This window comes from Enhydra lutris, unplaced genomic scaffold (assembly GCF_002288905.1).
Source record: "Enhydra lutris kenyoni isolate GAN:26980312 unplaced genomic scaffold, ASM228890v2 scaffoldscaffold28, whole genome shotgun sequence".
Lineage (NCBI taxonomy): Eukaryota > Metazoa > Chordata > Mammalia > Carnivora > Mustelidae > Enhydra > Enhydra lutris.
Window position 1 is genome coordinate 5984533 of NW_019154112.1, and position 18462 is coordinate 6002994.

At 42.6% G+C, this 18462-nt stretch overlaps 1 protein-coding gene across 4 annotated transcripts in view; it reads right to left on the minus strand.

Moving 5' to 3' along the window:
* Positions 1–2690: 2690 nt before the first annotated feature.
* LOC111152348 (FK506 binding protein 5) overlaps positions 2691–18462 on the minus strand; it is a 117399-nt gene continuing 101627 nt past the window's right edge. For all 4 annotated transcript variants that reach the window (XM_022510856.1, XM_022510857.1, XM_022510855.1 and 1 more), the window contains exons 8-12: positions 17004–17094; positions 14337–14420; positions 6005–6190; positions 3893–4132; positions 2691–3205 (exon numbers count right to left, since the gene is read on the minus strand). In XM_022510856.1, the coding sequence (XP_022366564.1) occupies positions 3101–3205; positions 3893–4132; positions 6005–6190; positions 14337–14420; positions 17004–17094 (706 nt within the window). In that variant the 3' untranslated portion in view covers positions 2691–3100. The remainder of the gene's footprint in view (positions 3206–3892; positions 4133–6004; positions 6191–14336; positions 14421–17003; positions 17095–18462) is intronic.

An 18462-nucleotide genomic window follows, 5' to 3' on the forward strand; every position in this document is an offset into this window, starting at 1 on the left:
TTACAGCTGGGAAACTTTCTCTGGCTACCCTTAATAGCCCTAGTATGATCGATATTTGCTTAGCAAACACATGCAAATAAAGGGAATTATTTCATTCCCAGGTAACTTAGCAGCAGAGGGGTAGGAGTCAAATTCAACCTGGAGATGAAGCAAGGAATTCTGAGGGACTCAAAGGCAGCGGCAGGAGCCCACCAGGGCCATGCACAGGTGCCAGTGGTAAGAATGACTAGAGGCAGGCTCGCTACCAGCCCACAGCTGTGTCGCCTTTCTTTTGCAGTCTAGGTGGCCTCTCCTTAGGACTTCAGGGTATGTAACCATGAGTATCTGATGCTACTTAAGGAAGAGTAAACACATGCTGAACCCAGAATATCCCTGCCACGTGTTCACGTTTTACATAGAGAGGGCACAATGAAACCTCTTCGTTTCCCAAACTGAACCTGCCTTACACAATCAGTTAACGTGGTGGAATACCTACCAGAGGACAAGAAAACAAATTCCTGGGGTGCCTGGTGGCTCAGTGGGTTAAAGCCTCTGTCTTCGGCTCAGGACATGATCCCAGGGGTCCTGGGGTCGAGCCCTGCATCAGCCTCTCTGCTCAGCGGGGAGCTTGCTTCCTCCTCTCTCTCTCTGCCTACTTGTGATCTCTGTCTGTCAAATAAATAAAATCTTAAAAAAAAAAAAAAAAAAAAAGAAAACAAATTCCTCTTGTTTTTCTGGTGGTTGGGTTCATTTGAACAAAGATGCATCACTCCTTTAGCCCAATGCTGATTTCCAGGTCTGCCTCAGCGCGAGGAGGACCACACTGTCTCCAGCCAATTTTCTGAGGTTGCATTTCTTCAGCTTGGCCCATACTAGTTTTCCAACCAAAACGACTTTGCCTGAGGACTATTTAAACAAAACCCAAGAATAATGGGAAATCACATTTGGTTAAGGAACACAAAAAAGTGCATCTGAATGATTTTTTTTTTTAAACAAGTTTTTAATTCATCATATGCTGCCTCAGCCCTCCAAATGCAGTCTGAAAGATGGTTCAAAGACATCTGCTGGTTTCCAGACAAATTGAGATTACTGAATTTGATACAAGAATATACGAAGTTTCTTTTTCTCGAGTGGTGATGGGCACCTCACCATCCTTTGCTCAGAACTACCCGCACACCCCAACTCTCCCCTGCCACGAGGTGACCCGTAATACACACCCAGGAGTCAACTGGCTGGGATAATCTAAGTTTTGGAATCGTTTTTGGGTTGTTACCTGCAAAAAGCTAACTGGCCTTTTTAGGATCAGATCTCAGTATTGGCCTCACTGGAGTCCTGCTCTAGTCAACAGAGCTACAAATACTAAGGAGTCAAGCAAAGCAAAATTGACTTCTGGTTTTCATGTTTCCTCGGCGAGACTGGGGCTTTTAAAAGAAATCTTATGAAAAAATACAAGAATGGGAAATTAAAAGGATTCTAGTTGTCAAAGGAGAAACAATTTAATTTTCATTTGTTCTATGGAGAAGAAAACTGGTATAAATGGAAAGGATTTTATTTTTAGGTTTCGATGTGGGTCCTAACCTAACAGTTGAAGTGTTTTGCTAAAACCACCATTAAGGTAAAAACTAGTAATTGCCAGTGTTCTTTAGGATTTTACCAAGTGAGATGTTCCAGGTTGGAGCTACTGTTTCCTTCGGTTGCAAACGTGGGCCTGCAAGTGCTTCTCAGGCCACAGGGAGAGAAAGCCACGCTCAGTCTCGCTTATCCGTGAGGACCAAGATTCCACTATGTGTACATATTTTATGACTTGCCGTGGGACTGGAGCTTTTAGGTGAGATGTGTCTGCATGGGAAGCGGTTTTCAATATTCTTTTTCACAACTCACACCAGAACAAAGAAGCCATCGGCAGGAAAAGACAGCTACTGCGTGCCAAACCTGTGAGGAAAACCCTTAATGTACAAGAACACCACCTTCTTTTTCAACTCCACAGATACTGTTTTTAAAAAATCAAGCTACTTAGTAGTAAAAAGTCAAAAAAATTTTTTTTGCATGATAGAGGAGTGTAAGTAAAGTTTCATAAACCAGTATACATGTTTATGAGCCGGTAATTTTTTAAAGACAAAAAAAAAAAAAAAAAAACAAAAAAAAAAACCCCTGCGTGGATCCTAAATGGATATGTAAATGAATCCACCCCAGGTCAGAGATATTGTAAGAACAGGTCTTCAAATCTTAATAGCAAGGGTTAGAATGGTAATAAGAAACGGAGCAGCAGCAATGCTAGCCGGCAGTACTGTACTCAACATTACATCCTACAAGGGACAGAGGAGGGGAAAAAGCACAATTCTGATTACTCTTTTCACATTTCAGCATCTCAGAACTTCATTGACTGCAGGGGAAGCTAATCTAGAAACTCCCTCTGCTCATTATCACTGCTGAAGAACGTTTTGGGAAGGACAGACTCCCTCCTCCAGGGCCAGGCTGGGTGCAGAGAGTCCCACTCTCCCACTAAGGCTGGCTTAGTGAGGGGGGAATTCGGCTAAGTCAGCAAGCAAGTGACCGCTGAGATTCTGGCTTTCGAGTCTGGTGCTACTGAGGACCTGAGGGGATTCCAGACCCCTCTCCCCATGGGTTCTATTGGGTAAAAATGCTAGCACTTCAGTCAATTAAAAAACAAAACCTCCTCTTCCTCTCCCCCACCCAACAGTAGGAAAGGAGAAAGTCATGAAGCATTTATTTTTAGGTTTCTGCAGTGCTATTAAAGTTAATCGGATGTAAAACCTAACAGCCTCAGATTGTTAGGATTATCTCAAGGGACCCTGAATTAGATATTGAAAGTTGACAGAAACTGAAATGAGCTGGACTTCGCTGTTGGCTCAATCTCGCCACACCAACAGTCATTTCTGTTTTGTTCCACCTGGAGTGGTCCCATGCCACCCCCTCAAGGAGAGCACTGGGCAGCAGCAGGGTGGCTGTTTTTTGGGAAGCTACTGGTTTTGCCATTTGCTTCCAGACTCACACAGACTCTAACAAACTTTACATTAAACACTGCTTAGTCCTGAGTTGGGTGAAAGCCCATGGAGGAGGGGGCCGAGTTCATTAGGGCTCTTCCCTCCTTTGCGTGGGGTCATACGTGGCCTCCAGCTTTTTCTTCCATCGCTTGACTTTCTGTTTCCTTTTCATTGGTGACCCCTTCTAAGGTCTTCTTGCCCATGGCTTTACTGGCCTCTTCCTGAGGAAGAAATAAGAAATCAAAAGAACTGAAACATTCAAATAATTCCTGGCTCCTGCTGACTGCTGGTCTGGCCTCAGACAGCAAGAGAGCATGGCACATCCTGCGCCAGGCCTGCCTGGGTGGCTAAGTCGGGGCAGTGCTGCCAACAGTTAATAGGGGGTAGCTTTCACTTTTCTTTGGTGAACATGACTAGCTTGGTGGAGGGAGGAGGGAGTGCCGCGACACGAGGGCTGGGGAGTGGAGGAGGAGGTCAGGACCAGAATACAACTTTGCTGGAGGGGAAGCTGACGATGTAAAGGGCATGATGGTGGGGCTTCCCCGTGGTGGCCCGTTTCCTGGGAACATGGGAAGTCTCGACAAAGAAGCATTATCCAAAAAAATACTTGATGTGTTTGTTTTTTAAAAACTAGCAAACTTTAGTACATCTCCAAGGAACTTCCTTTTCTCCTCTCTTCCATGGACATGTCAGTGCCTCACAACTGTGTATGTCTGATGAGCAGAACAGCCTGATCTACTTCTGGATCCAAACCAGCCTCAGATCGGGTCAGAAATCATCTGTCCATTCTTGTGCCTCCTGGGTTGTCTACCTGCCCGTGTGCCTATGCTTAACCTTGACACAAAAATCAAAGGGGCAAGGTCAGTTTTTGACATACCCGAAGGCAAGGTGGTTCTGTCTATACATACCTTTGCATCCTGCTCTGCAAACTTCTTGAACATGTTGGCATATATCCTGCGGTCCCGCTCATTGTGCTCCTTAGCCTTTTTCTGGCACATGGAGATCTGCAGTCGTGCGGCCTTATTCTGGGGATTAACTTCCAGCACTTTCTCAAAGTCACCCTTGGCTGACTCAAACTCGTTCATGAGCAGCTGGGCTTCCCCCCTCCTGTACAAGCCCTTTTCATTGGCACTGTCTAGTCCAAGGGCCTAGGGACAGATGGTCTACATTTTAGAAAGCATGAATATAATTTGTGGACATTTCAAAGAAGTTCAGTATTTAAATGACTTACCAAAGCTTTCTGGCCAAGGGTTGACTCGAAAAAGTGTATTGAAGAGATAAGACTCAAGGTAATTAAATACTATTGATCAAAATACAACTAACTATACCCAAATGAACTTTTGTATTTAATGCAATTTCTATAATGATCCCAAGGGGATTTAGGAGGGGCCTCTGCAGAAGTTCATTTTAAAATTCAATGGAAGAAGTAAATGCCCAAAATGGCAGAGAAATTTTTGGGGGAAAAAAAAAAAAATAGGAGGGGACTGACCTACCACAAGGGAAAAAAAACCATTATGAAACCACTGAAATTAAAAGTTTGATTGCTAGTCTATGGGCAAACAGTTCCATGGAACAGAACAAAGCATTCAGAAACAGATTCATGTGTATGTATATTAAAAGATTTAACAGGGACAAAGGTGGGAATGTAAATCAGTAGGGAAAGGATTAACTTTGCAATAAATGGGGCCGAGACTGGCTATAAACATGGAAAATAAGAATTAAATTTTTACCTCATAGCAAAACACGGAAGATTCTAGGCCAAATACACTTACATGCAATCTCCCCCAGCAAAATATAATAGGGTTATTTTTAATCAGTTTTTTAAAAAGCACACTGAGTTAGAGTAGGTTTTGCAAGTACTCAACAGAATTATTTTCATCATCTTAGGGTGGGGGAGAACTATCTAGTTAGAAAGTAAAAGATGTGACAGATATTAAAATATTAACACTTTTCTTACAAGTGAGGAGAACAAGGTACTGGCAGACAAAGCGTTAACAGTAATAATGTACAGACTGCCTCAATCAATATAAATCAGACAAATAATCTAGTTGAAGGATATGAACAGGCAATTCACAGAAGAAATGCAAATGACTAATAATGAAAAGATGTATGATTTCATTAGTAACCAAAAATAAAAACGAAAACAAGAATTTTTTTGTTGCCAATAATAATGAGAAAAAAATAGATGGATAATATTCAATAATCCTAAGTTTTGACTCTGTATTTCCATACCTGGAAACTGAGCCTGTAGAAACAATCCCAGAAGTATATGGAAGTGGCCTGTGTACATCCTCTATGGAAGCAGCTCCAAGTCTTATCATACTTAAGTCTTGAAATGCTTAAATTAAGTCTGTTCTTATTACATTGAACCTGAGGAGTTCTTATATCCAATATCAAATACCACAGATTTAAGGAAAGTCATGGATTGTAAGAATTTTAACTTTTTTTTTTTTTCCCCTAAAGTAGGCTTCATGCCCAGTGTGGAGCCCAATGTGGGGCTTGAAATCATGACCAGAGCTGAGAGCAAGAGTTGGATGCTTAACTCCCTGAACCACCCAGGCACCCCAATTTTAACAAAACTACTCATAACATATTATAGTCTATGCATCAGAAAAGCCTCACTGTGTGGTGTCTGGGTGGCTCAGTCAGTTACGCATCTGATTGTTGATTTTGGCTCAGGTCATGATCTCAGGGTTGTGGGATGGAGCCCCGTGTCAGGCTCCTTGCTCAGTGGGGAGTCCGCTGGAGATTCTCTCTCTGCCTCTCCCCTCCCCACTCTCTTGCGTGCGTGTGCACACTCTTTCCCTCTAAAAGACATAAATCTTAAAAATCTGAATGCAATCGCAATCTTTCTGAGTTTCCCAATTCATAATGAGAAACAAATAATCCCAAGTAAACACGTGAATATAAGAAAGTAAAATGAAAAGCCCTCCACCCCTTGGCTAAGAAAAAGTAAAAGACAACCAAGTATGAAGATGGAGAAAAAGATCTGGAATATCTACATGCACGTCACTCGTTACCTTATCACAGCATTCCACAGCTTTGGTGTATTCTCGAAGCTTCAGGTAGCACATGGCCAGGTTCAGGAAGGCAGCAAGCAGAAACGACTCAGAAGCTTTAGACTCCTTTTCTGATAAGCCATATTCCATCTCTAGCCAGGACACGATCTTCCCATATTGAATCACTGCCTGCATGTACTTGCCTCCCTGGGAGAAAAAAAGCTAGGGATTATTTCTTGTACAGGCTCTGGAGGGGGTACCCAAGAACTGTAAGCTCAGGCCTCCCCGAGACAACCAAATCCTCCAAATGAAACAATCCCCTCATACTAACCATGATATTTGATCCTTTCTTTTTGCTCTTAGGAGATGGCCATGCAGGCCCCCTTTCCCATTCTCTCTGCAGTGCCAGTGGCCTCTGAGCTGGTTGAGGCAGTGCACTCTAGAATGCTGTTTGTTCTCCAGCAAGTACCATCTCATCCTTTTCCGAGGGGAGAGTTCTTCCAGCAGGAGGGCGTCAAGGCTTTGGGTGACATTCTTTGGTGCTAGTGTTTATCACACTTTCATAAGGCTGGTGAGTAGTTTTAGACTCTATCACTAGTTTACTTGAAAGGGAAGTTACTTTTCCCTTTTCTCCTGATGATCAGCACTCCACAGTAGAGACTACGTGCTGGTAAGTGCCAGTCACAAATACAGAAAACCTTAGTTATCTAAACCAGGAGTTGCCAAACTTTTTCTGTAAAGGGGCAGATAATAAATATTTTAGGCTTTGCAGGCCAAACAGTCTCTGTTGCAACTCGGTCAACGGTAGTACAAAAGCAGCCACAGACAATATGTAAATATGTTTGATCCCTGAACACAGGGCTTCGGGCTGTGACTCCCCGTGTAGTTGAAAATCTGTGTATAACTTACTTTAAATGATTTAATTATCATTTTATTAATTTTTTTTTTATCATGACAAGGGTACTCTTTCATTCCCCTCACCTGTTTCACCCATCCCCTCACCTAGCTCCCCTCTAGTAACTGTCAGTTTGTTCTCTATAGTTAAGTCTGTTTCTTGGTTTGTCTTCACACCCCGGCCCTTTTCTCATTTGTTTTGTTTCTTACATTCCACATGAGTGAAATCATCTGGTGTTTGTCTTTCTCTGACTTATTTCACTTAGCATCATACTCTCTAGCTGCATCCATGTCATTGCAAATGGCAAGATTTCATTCTTTTTATGGCTGAATAATATTCTACTATATATTTATGCTGTATCTTCTTTATCATGTACTGATAGACACTTGGGTCCATATCTTGGCTATTGTAAATAATGCTGCAATACACATAGGGGTGCCTGTATCCCTTTGAATTACTGTTTTTGTGTGGGTAAACACCTACTAGTGTGATTACTGGATCACAGGGCAGTTCTACTTTTAACTTTTTGAGGAACCTCCAAACTGTATTCCACAGTGGCTGTACCAGTTTGTATTCCCACCAATAGTACAAGGAGGTTCCCCTTTCTCCACATCCTTGCCAATAGCTGTTGTTTCTTGTGTTGTTGATTTTAGCCATTCTAACAGGTGTGAGGTGATATCTGATTGTGGTTTTCATTTGCATTTCCCTGATGATGAGTGTTTATATAATTGTGACTTCCCCCAAACTTTACTCATAGTCTACTGTTGACTGGAAGTCTTATTGATAACAGACAACTGAGCAACACATTTTACCTGTTATTTGTATTATATATGGTATTCTTACAATAAAGTAAGATTAAAACAAAATGTTATTCAGAAAACCATAAAAGAAAATACATTTATGATACTGTACTGCATTTATTGAAAGAAGTCCATATATATAATTGGACTGGTGTAGTTCAAACCCATGTTGCTCAAGGGTTGCTTGTAAGTGTATGTGGCTGTGTCCTAGTAGAATGTTACTTCCTAAAACAGGGTGTAGTTTGCTGACCTCTGATCTACAGACAATGGAAATACACATAGTTGAACAGCATACAACATAAATAAGACACAAATCACATAGATGTCAGTCGGCGAACTACATGAGAAAAATCTTTCTCCTACCGTATTTTTGCTCTTACCTGATTGGTAGAAAATTAACAATTATGAATAATAACTGTGTAGTTAATTCATGTGAATTAATTATATATATGCTCCATGCAAGAAATTATGGGGCCAGGACAATGTGTTTATTGCCATTTTAAGATGAAAGAAGTGACAGCTGGTAAATACACAAATAAAAGGGGAGTACAGGTGAGGAATCTCCTCTGCAGGATTTGACTATAAGCCTGAAAGCAGATGACACATCCTACCAGGTGGCAGAATTGTCGCCAGATCCCTAAAGATACTAGATCCAATGTGTGACCCATGAACAGTGTTAAGAACATGTTGCTAGGACTTAGCACAGTCAAAGCAGTGTATATCCCTCAATGTAGAGGTTTCTCCCCATACTCCAAAGGTCACCCAAAGACTAAGAAGAGAGAAACCCAGAGCAAGTCTATGAGAATGTTCCAGTTACAAAAGACTTCAAGTGGCTGGTGCAAGAAAGGAGCTCCACTTGTAGAAAGAAGCCCTGATGCTGATTTTTGGTGATGAGGATGGAGCAGACCAGTTCCAAGTGGAAGGTCTAAGTCCGGATTAAAGGAAAGCTACATCCCCCACTGAACATCCCACTTCACAGGTGACTTGTTTAGGGAACAGAAGACTTACAGCACCCACAGGTTCTGCGATAGAAGGGCAGAGCGAAAAAAATTCTGAAGAGTTTTGAAGGAAAGCGTACTAAAATCAAAGTCTGTTATCCTCTCGGCCTCAGACATTTGTGATACGGTTATTTATAAGAAAATGAAATCCAGGCCCTTTTATAACAAATGCTGAAATTTTTGAGGAAATTATATTATGCATGCTATGGACTGAACTGTGTGTCTTCTGTGCCCCCGATTCACAGGGTGAAGGCCTATCTCTAATATGATAGTATCTGGAGATGGGGCCTTTGGCAAGTAATCAGGTTTCAGTGGGGTCGAGGGTGGGGCCCTCATGATGTACTTAATCCTCTTGCAAGAGACACCACAGAACTTCCTTCCTCGCTTTCTCCCTTGGCGCTAGCACCTAGGACAGTTCATTCAGGACGCTTGAGCAAGCAGGCAGCCATCTGGAACCCAAAGAGAGCATCCTCACAAGACACCAACCCTGCTGGCACCTTGATCTTAGACTTCTAGTCTCCAGAAATGTGAGTAAACTCCTGTTCTTTATATCACCCAGTCTACAAGATGTTATTATGGCAGCCCAAGGTAATGAAGACAACACTTATATTTTATCAGAGCCTGAGGCCCACTACTTTTCAAGGCACTACAGAGAAGAAAGTCCTCCTGAGTTTCAGGGTTTGTCATTTCTTTCTTTCCCTGTCTTTTCTCGTGCTGGATGGGGAGCAACTGAGGATAGGAATCATGTCTTATCCCTTTGGAATATCCAAAGATACTTAGCACAAAGAAGCCCTAGTAAAGGTCTGAAGAAATATTAAGGTCAAAGATATAACTATGCAATCAAAACTTTCTCTATCATGGGGAGCAAAAATGGAGAAGTGCATAGAAATGAAAGGTATCATTTTATTCAGATTAGGTAAGGAGGACAGGTATTTTCTCTGTTCTGACAGTTGCTTCTTTCTTGTCCTCCTCAAATGTACCTGTTACCTTTTCTTTGTATCTCCTAATGTATTATCATAGGGAAAGAAAAAAGCCAGGGAGGACAATGATCCAGATCTTATAATAATGGTAGGTTCTGGGGTACGTGGGTGGCTCAGTCAGTTAAGCACCTGCCTTTGGCTCAGATTGTGACCCCAGGGTCCTGGGATCGAGCTCCACATTGGGCTCCTTGCTCAGCCAGGAGCCTGCTTCTCCTTCTGCCCATCCCCTCGCTTGAGCACTTTCCTGTTCTCTCTTTCAGATAAATTAGAAAAAATAATAATAATGGTAGGTTCTAAATAATCAGAATGGTAGAGGGCTATCGTTTAAAAAAAAACAGGCAAACCAAAAAACCAAAACCCAAAAAACCTAACAGACTTTGTAATAGTTCCTTTACATTTATACAGCATTTTAATTTCTTGAAAGCTCTTTCATCTGTCTCCTAACTGTACTTAGAGCTCAACTTCCAACGAACAAGAATCTTGTTTTGTGGTATTTCTGCTTCTAATGTACTAAAACAAGAGTTTTCAGCGTGGGGGTGATTCTGCTCCCTGGGGGGCATCTGGCAATATTTTGTCACAACTGCAAGGAGTGTGTGCAAGGAGTGTGCGTGCTACTGGCATCTAGCAGGGAGAAGCCAGGGCTGCTGCTACACATCCTGTAAAGCACAGGACAGCCTCTCAGCATCACAGAGCTACACAGCCCCAAATGTCAGTAGTGTCACGGCTGAGAAATGCTATACTAAATGAATAAAGGGAGGAGAAAGAAGGCAGGGCGGACACTTCCTTGGGAGTTTTTTTTAAAACCTGAAATTCTAGAGTTATGGATGACTTGTTTCTAAATTACAGCATTGGTTTCTTGGTTCAGCAAAGTCAAAACACAGCAAAGCCTGGTTTGTCTGAAAAGGGTTTGGCGGTTGAACGATGATCCTTAACTTGCTCGAGAAATGCTTTTTTCCCAAGGAGCACAAGGGGGCGTGAGAGCCCCGTATCACTGCAGTGTCCTCAGCCTTCTTACCACTCTGTCTCCAAGTCAGAAAAGAGAAACACTAGTCAAGTCCGATAGTTAATGCTCCTGTCCTGCAGGACACTATCAGCTCTGAGGGCAAAAATCAGGTCTGTTTAATTGGCTTGCACAATGCCTGGCACAATGAATGGCATGTTGTTCTCTGTTAATTATATTCAGAGCTAAATGAAGAGAGTCTTCTGCCTTTCTTCTCTTTAGCCTTCAGAGGTTGATATGAGGAGTTGACAATCTAAACAGCACAACGATTCCTTTTTTTTTTTTTCAAAGATTTTATTTATTTTTTATTTGACAGAGCGAGATCACAAGTAGGCAGGGAGGCAGGCAAAGAGAGAGGAGAAGCAGTCTCCCTGCCAAGCAGAGAGCCCAATGTGGGACTCGATCCCAGGACCCTGAGATCATGACCTGAGCCGAAGGCAGAGGCTTAACCCACTGAGCCACCCAGGTGCCCACGATTCCCATTTTAAAACTGAGTGCGATTCAGCCCTTTACTAAGGGGAGAAATCTACCTACTTATGTGTAAACCAAACACACAGGTCGATGAAAATGGAGCTGTAATGTACTAGATGGCATGAAGTGTAGATTTTTACTTTGCCCTATCTCTGCTCTCACCCACACATCTGGACTCTGTGCATGTGCTCAACGTGCCAAGTCAAACACTCGGAAATACGAAGCCCAGGAGGGCAGAGTGGCAGATTGAAACCTGCCCTGAAATTTTAAAAGGGAATGTGTACAGGAAACTATCTACCAACCATTTTTAAGTCTTACATCTAAAACTAGGATCACTGCTGGGATCTTTTACCTATAATTATGAAGGTGCCTCCAGGGAAGTCTCTAGTAGTACAAAATGTTCGGAGACATTCTGGGAGAAAAGTCTTAGGTCAGTGGTTTTCAACCTTACATTAATTTTCCCCCAACAGACTAATGTTTTGACAGATTTTGTCTATCAGACTGCATGTTAAAAATAATATGTTCCATATGTGTGACTGCTGATCCAGATTTTATCCAAAGATCAGTAATTTTTAGAAGGTTCTTAATATTATGAATACACAAATCACTACTCCAATTGTGATGCTCAGAAGCGACAAAGTTAAGTAACCGTACGGACACAGAAGCCCTGCTTTCTGTCACCGATCACTAATTCTGGCCATCTCTGTGTTCAGCACACAGCTATACAACACGTGGCTTTGCCACATTACTTCATTACCAATACTGTTCCCTAAAGTTCTGAGTCATCAGCAACCAATTAGAGCTTCTGAATAGCTGAGCTGTTTTACTACACAGAGTTGATAGAATTCTAGTCAGATGCCAAAACCCCAACTCCTCCCCCATCCCCAAACTATTAATATTCTACTTAGAAGTTTGGGAAATAAAAATACAGTAAGGACTTTTATAGACTCCAGGTTTATAGGAAACACCATTTGGGACCTATGGTCCTAAGGGATTTTACAAAAAATATTTCATTCTAGCATATTGTGTATTTGAGTCTACACATAACTCATGTGGAAGCTTATTTGAATAGCTTAGAAGTATCCAATATAGTTCAATTAGAATTTAAAAAAAATCAAAATTACTTTTCAAGAGTTTTGAATATCACAGAACTTTAGGGCTGGAAAAAGACTTGGGGATCATTTAATCTAACCCCATCACTTTTTAAAAAAGATTTTATTAATTGAGAGAGAGAGGGCACAAGCAGGGGAAAGGGCAGGCAGAGGGAGGAGCAGGCTCCCCACTGAGCAAGGAACCCCATGCAGGGGTCAATTCCAGGAGCCTGGGATCATGACCTGAGCCGAAGGCAGACGCTTAACCGGCTGAGCCACCCAGGTGTCCCATCATCACTTTTTAAAGATTTTATTTATTTATTTGAGAGAGAGAAAGAGAGAAAGCAGGGAGAGGAATAGAAGGAGAGGGATAAGCAGACTCCCTGATGAGTGTGGAGCCCGATGCAGAGCTCAAGCCCATGACCTTGAGATCACTATCTGAGCTGAAATCAAGAGTTGGATGCCCAGGGCACCTGTGTGGCTCAGTTGTTAAGCGTCTGCCTTTGGCTTAGGTCATGACCCTGGGGTCCTGGGATCAAGCCCCGCATCAGGCTCTCTGCTCAGCAGGAAGCCTGCTTCCCTCTCTCACTGTCTCTCTCTGTCAAACAAATAAATAAAATCTTAAAAAAAAAAAAAAAAAAAAAAAAAAAAGAGTCGGATGCTCAATCGACTGAGCCACACAGGCGCCCATAACTCCATCACCTTTCACACACAAAAGTAACCTCTTTCGACGTTAAATAGCTTTAAACCACTTGGAGCCATAAAGCCCGGTTTTCCCAATTTGGAGCTTATTACACTATTCCCCCAAGCTTTCCGGTGATCCATACATATTACCTCAGTATATATAATAGCTATAGATAAATATAAATAATCATATATTAACTATTCCAACAGATTCCAAATGTGTTTAGCTATAACCCACAGTAAGAAATATGTTTTCAATTATGATCCAGTGCCCACTCACACACAACTGAACAAATTTTATGAAACAAAATTTGTCTTTACTACATAATGCAATATACTTCCACTAAATTGGTATCATGGCCCAATAATGGGTCTGTTTTCACAGTCTGAAAAACAACCACCACACATGTTGGCCCCTGGCTGTGTGAATTCTGCCTTGGTTATACAGTGTTACATCATTCTCTAGCTGTTTCATGGGGGGTAACACTGCTTCCCCCCTACCCCAGACAAGGCTGTCCGTGCAAGAGCAAGTCTCAGAGCAGATGCTCCATAAAAACTTGAAGGACATTTAATGCATCATTGCTTTAGGCTGTTGAAAACATCATCTAATTTTTTGGATGGCAGTGGCAAGAAGAAAAAAAACTTGACAGAACTCCATTCTTTCACTCTCTTCCTCTCTAAACCCTTTCTGCTGGACATGGAGAAAGTACTTGGTTGGGGGTGGGGAAGCAATGGCAATGGGCAGAGCATTCTGATGAGAACTGCTATTTCTTTTTCTCTTATATCTGAGGGTTTAAGATCTAAGTGAGGAAGTAACACATTCCGAGATATAACTAGAAAGGGCTTTCAAGAAGCAATCAATAACAAATGTCATTCAGGAGTTTCTCAAGATTCCTCACAAAACCAAATGTGGCAGGGATCATTTGGGCCACTAGAGGAAATGAATATTCTCTTCCTTTTGGTTTCTTCTGGAATCTGTGCGAGTTCTTTCCTTTTGTCATGTGCCTCAGTGGCTCGACCGAGACAGCGGAAAGGAAGATGATGTGAAACTTACCTCCACGAATTCTCACCTGCTAACAATTATCCGATTCATTCTTTGTTTAATTCTACACTTGCTGAGTGCCAACTATGTACCAAAAAAGATGCCTTAGGTCTTGCGAGATACAGTGGAGGGTGGGCAAGCCAGACCTGGCCTGCCTTTATGGACGGTTACAATCTGGAGTAGAATGTGTAAAAGAAACATCTGTATTCTTTTTGTCACATTAATCCATTCCTTCTCACCATTTCTAATACTGAAAATGACAGACTTGTAAAAATTCAGACTTACTCTTACCCAAAAGGGTGCTGATAGAATTCAGAGTAGGGGATGTCAGCACAACTGACAACCTGAACAAATTCTTTGTGATGGAAAAGACTGTACAAGGACTCACACACCTTGAAATACACAGTTCCCTTCTCTTTGACAATGGCAGCCTGCTCCAATTTTTCTTTGGTGTCCATCTCCCAGGATTCTTTTGCCTGTTGTGTAAATTTGTAACAACGGTTAGATGAACAGAGAAGGAAAGAGCATTAGCTAATGGCTATAAGAACACACAGCGGCTTCTTCTAGGATACCCACACCTCAAAATGCACTGGCTTTTAAAACTGGGTGCCACTGCCTACCCACTGCTAGGCTAGAACTCACCTTCCACAATGACCAAGCTGCAGTCTGGCCCGTGGTGCCCAAGAAGGAAGAGCAGGCGAAAGCACAGTAAGGAACCTAAGCCACTGTGTGCTGTTGAAGAGCGCATCTTTGGAGTTATGAGGTGAGGACACACAACAAAACCCAACGTCCCTCATCTCCCTCCCATAAACTTCCCCAGCAAACTGCCATTACAATTTCAGCAAGTTGTTTCTCTCAAGCCTCAGTGTTTCAAACTCTAAAATGGGAACACTACTGTAGTCAAGTCTTAGGCGTATATTCACACAATTTTTTAAATGCCAGGCCAGGTCATCGTCTCGCCACTGGAACAACTAAAGCTTCCAAACTGTGTCAACTTGCAGATGGATACCTGGGGGATTTCAAGTAAAACATAGATGCAGAAATATTTCCAGGGATTTCGTGACCATTTGCTATTTCGTATCATGTGTATTATCACTCTCCACCATTAGAGATAGGAATCCAGAGCCAACTGCACTTTCAGTATGAATAGCTGGATTTAAAGGGAGTGTCAAGAGTCAAGAGAACAATCTGGGATCCTTTAGGGGAAACGACAGTGGCTGTGTCAGTGCTACTACTGCAGGAATTACGAAACTTGAGTGGGTAACTGTACAATTCTCTCTATTCAAGAAACAATTAGTGATGTATTCCTGCTGCCACCAGCCCCACCAAGTGAATAATGAGAGTTACCAGTATTTCTGGCAACCCTGTGTTGCTTCTGACAATTTAGCTCTATTATTTTAAAATCTAGTAACAAGGGCCCTCAGCATTTTTTATACAGAGTTTGGTTTCTATGGGGTATAAGTGTGTTATTAATACTACGAGGCAGAGAATTAAAAAAAAATTTTTTTTAAGATTTTATTTATTTGACAGACAGAGATTACAAGTAGTCAGAGAGGCAGGCAGAGAGAGAGGAGGAAGCAGGCTCCCTGCTGAGCAGAGAGCCCGATGTGGGGCTCGATCCCAGGACTCTGAGATCATGACCTGAGCCGAAGGCAGAGGCTTTAACCCACTGAGCCACCCAGGCGCCCAAGGCAGAGAATTAAAATGTTGCCTCCAACAACATCACACTTTCACATGGTTTCAAATATACATGGTTTCAAATATCCTGGAGCCACGCTCTCGGAGCAGGGAGTGTGTGGGGGCTCCTTATAGCACACAACAGTGAGAATGCACTGCGGTAAAGAAGCGTCCGCTGGGCTGTGGATGGGAGGGGGCTGTGGCTTACTTGATTAAAATGGAAATGGAAATGGGAAAGCCAAGGTTGAAATAACCATATGCTAAAGATTGTTTTCTCTCTAATAATAAAAACCATCGTGCTATGGAGGCAGCTTTGGAGGATCAGAGCTGAGTTGGCAGGCCTTCAGGAGAGGTACCCGGACAATACGTGATGGTCATGACAAGAGCATAATGTGGTTGTCTGGGGGAACATGGAGTGTGAGGGGTATGATCAGGAATGTCACTGTTGGGGGAAAATCCCAAAGCAGTATTCCCCTGACTTTCCTGGCCCAAAGTTCCAGCCCCACAGGACAATGATTTCCTTACTAAGTCTAATAGAATATGAATAATCACATTTCCAGTCCACAGCTTAACGTACAGAACACAGAGGTAGCGCTACAGGCCTACAGAATGCAGTTCTTAGAAGCTCTCTGGGGAGAGTGGGGCCTTGGATTTGCAGAGGGGACTTTGCTGGCCGTGATGGCATGCCTAAGCACAGGCATCCGCTTTGTGTGTGTCTGGTGAAACTGCTGCTTGGAGCCTCCAGAGGTAGGCCTGAGACAAACACGCTCCAGGAGGGCTGCTGCTTCTGGAACCCAAAGCAACTGACAAACTCTCATTTTTAGACTTGGACGGGTAGGAAAAGAAAAGGCTGGAGGGTCAGCAGGTTTGTCTCTTGTGTCTCTTGTCACAGAGCCTGGTGGTCCACGATGCCTCGCATTTTGGATAACTTCCTTTCCACGACTCCAAGAAGGGTACAATCCATTCAGCTTCGGAAAACTGCACCCCACTCCCCCAAGGAGCTGCTTGGCAGAACGTGAACCTTTTTGTCTTCAACCCAGGAAAAAAAGTACAGAAAGAACAAGTCTAGGAACAAATAAGGGAACAAGTCTTGGATTCTACCCAAAAAAAGTTAAAAAAAAAAAAAAAAAAAAAAAAAGGCTGACACGTAGGAACAAAATAAGAACACTGAGCTCCTTAGCTGTGTATCAGCTGTGCAGTATCAGTTCTTCCAGACTCTGGGAGCAGTGTCAAAGGCAAGAGACAAACTTCGTCACAAAAAGCCCAACATACGAATAAATACCATCTATCCACACCACTAATAATAATGTAAGATAGTCGTTTCTGGGAAGTGGACGGAGAAGAAATCTACCATGATTTAGAGAAGTTGGTTATTTTCTCACCTTTTCGAAGCTCTTAAGTGTCACTTCATACATAAGCTCAGCATTAGGGTCAATGCCAAATTTCGGCTTCCCTGCCTCTCCAAAACCGTATCTGAAATGGAGAGTAAGAAAACAAAACTTTAAAAGAACTGATGTATTTCCAGGCACTTCCTCTGGTGTTCTGAGGCATCACGTTAGCACAGAGCTCTCATCTGCACTCTACACACATTGGGGACCCTGAAGACAAACCAGCTGTGGGTCAGAAGGTACAGTGTAGTATCCCTGCTTGGCTTTTGAAGGAACCAGGCTAGATTTCGTTTTCTTTTCTCCTTCATCATCACATGTAATGTTAACACCTGTACACCTTGGGAAAGCTTGTTTGAGGGGATTTTAAGATTTTATTTATTTGACAGAGAGATCACAAGTAGACAGAGAGGCAGGCAGAGAGAGAGGGGATAGCAGGCTCCCCACTGAGCAGAGAGCCCAATGCGGGGCTCGATCCCACGACACCGGGATTATGACCTGAGCTGAAGGCAGAGGCTTTAACTCACTGAGCCACCCAGGCGCCCCTTGAGGGGATTTTAAATGCTGCCTTTTCCTCTGCTTTATGTAATATCTAGTTCTTTTTATAAAATAGCCATTGTTTGGTTATCAGGACTTTCCCTCGAAGCTTTATCAGCAGGACAGATACAACAGACACTGATTGCTACAACGCTGTTTATTAGCAGCTATGTTATAAGGATGCTTTTAACTTTACAGGGCAATCTCCTTCCAGTAGTACCACTTCCAGTCAGATAAATGGCAGGGGTGGGGAGAAGGAAGGAAAAACATCAGGAAGGAAACTCATCCCCCCAGTATTTCTGCAAGACATTTAAAAAGACACCGGAACACACAAATGATAGAACAAATACATAATCAAAAAGACCAGCCCTAGCAAAGCTCTAACCCCCCTCAAGAGAAACACTCTCAGAGCTCTGCAGATATCATGCCATAAACACAACGCCTGGGAGCCAAAATGTACTGAAGAAAATGACTGAGGGTCTATAAATTGTTTTCTATTTTCTTTCAGATCACCAAAAGACTTTAGAAAAACCCAAAGCATTCAAGAAGCACACATCTCCTAGAATGGAAGTCCTGGTGGTAGTTGGTCTGTCTGGTCCAATGGATTCCCAGCATTCAGTACAATGCCCAACATATTTTGGAAGTGTTCACTGGAATATATTCTGTTCCTGTATGTTTCAAGGCCAAACTACTCTTGAATACATGGAATGGTACTGCAAGATAACTTAGTAAACCCCTCTTTTCAGGGCTGAAGGATGCCCAAACCCGGTGGCTGCTAATACTTCCCACTTTCTCTGGGGCAAAACGACTAGAAGGGGGTAGACTCCTATCCTGCTGCTTATACCACTTTCTTTACCCCCTGCCTGAATTTTTCAGGAAGAAAGTGCTTACTCACCTCCACTATTACACAAGAAAATAA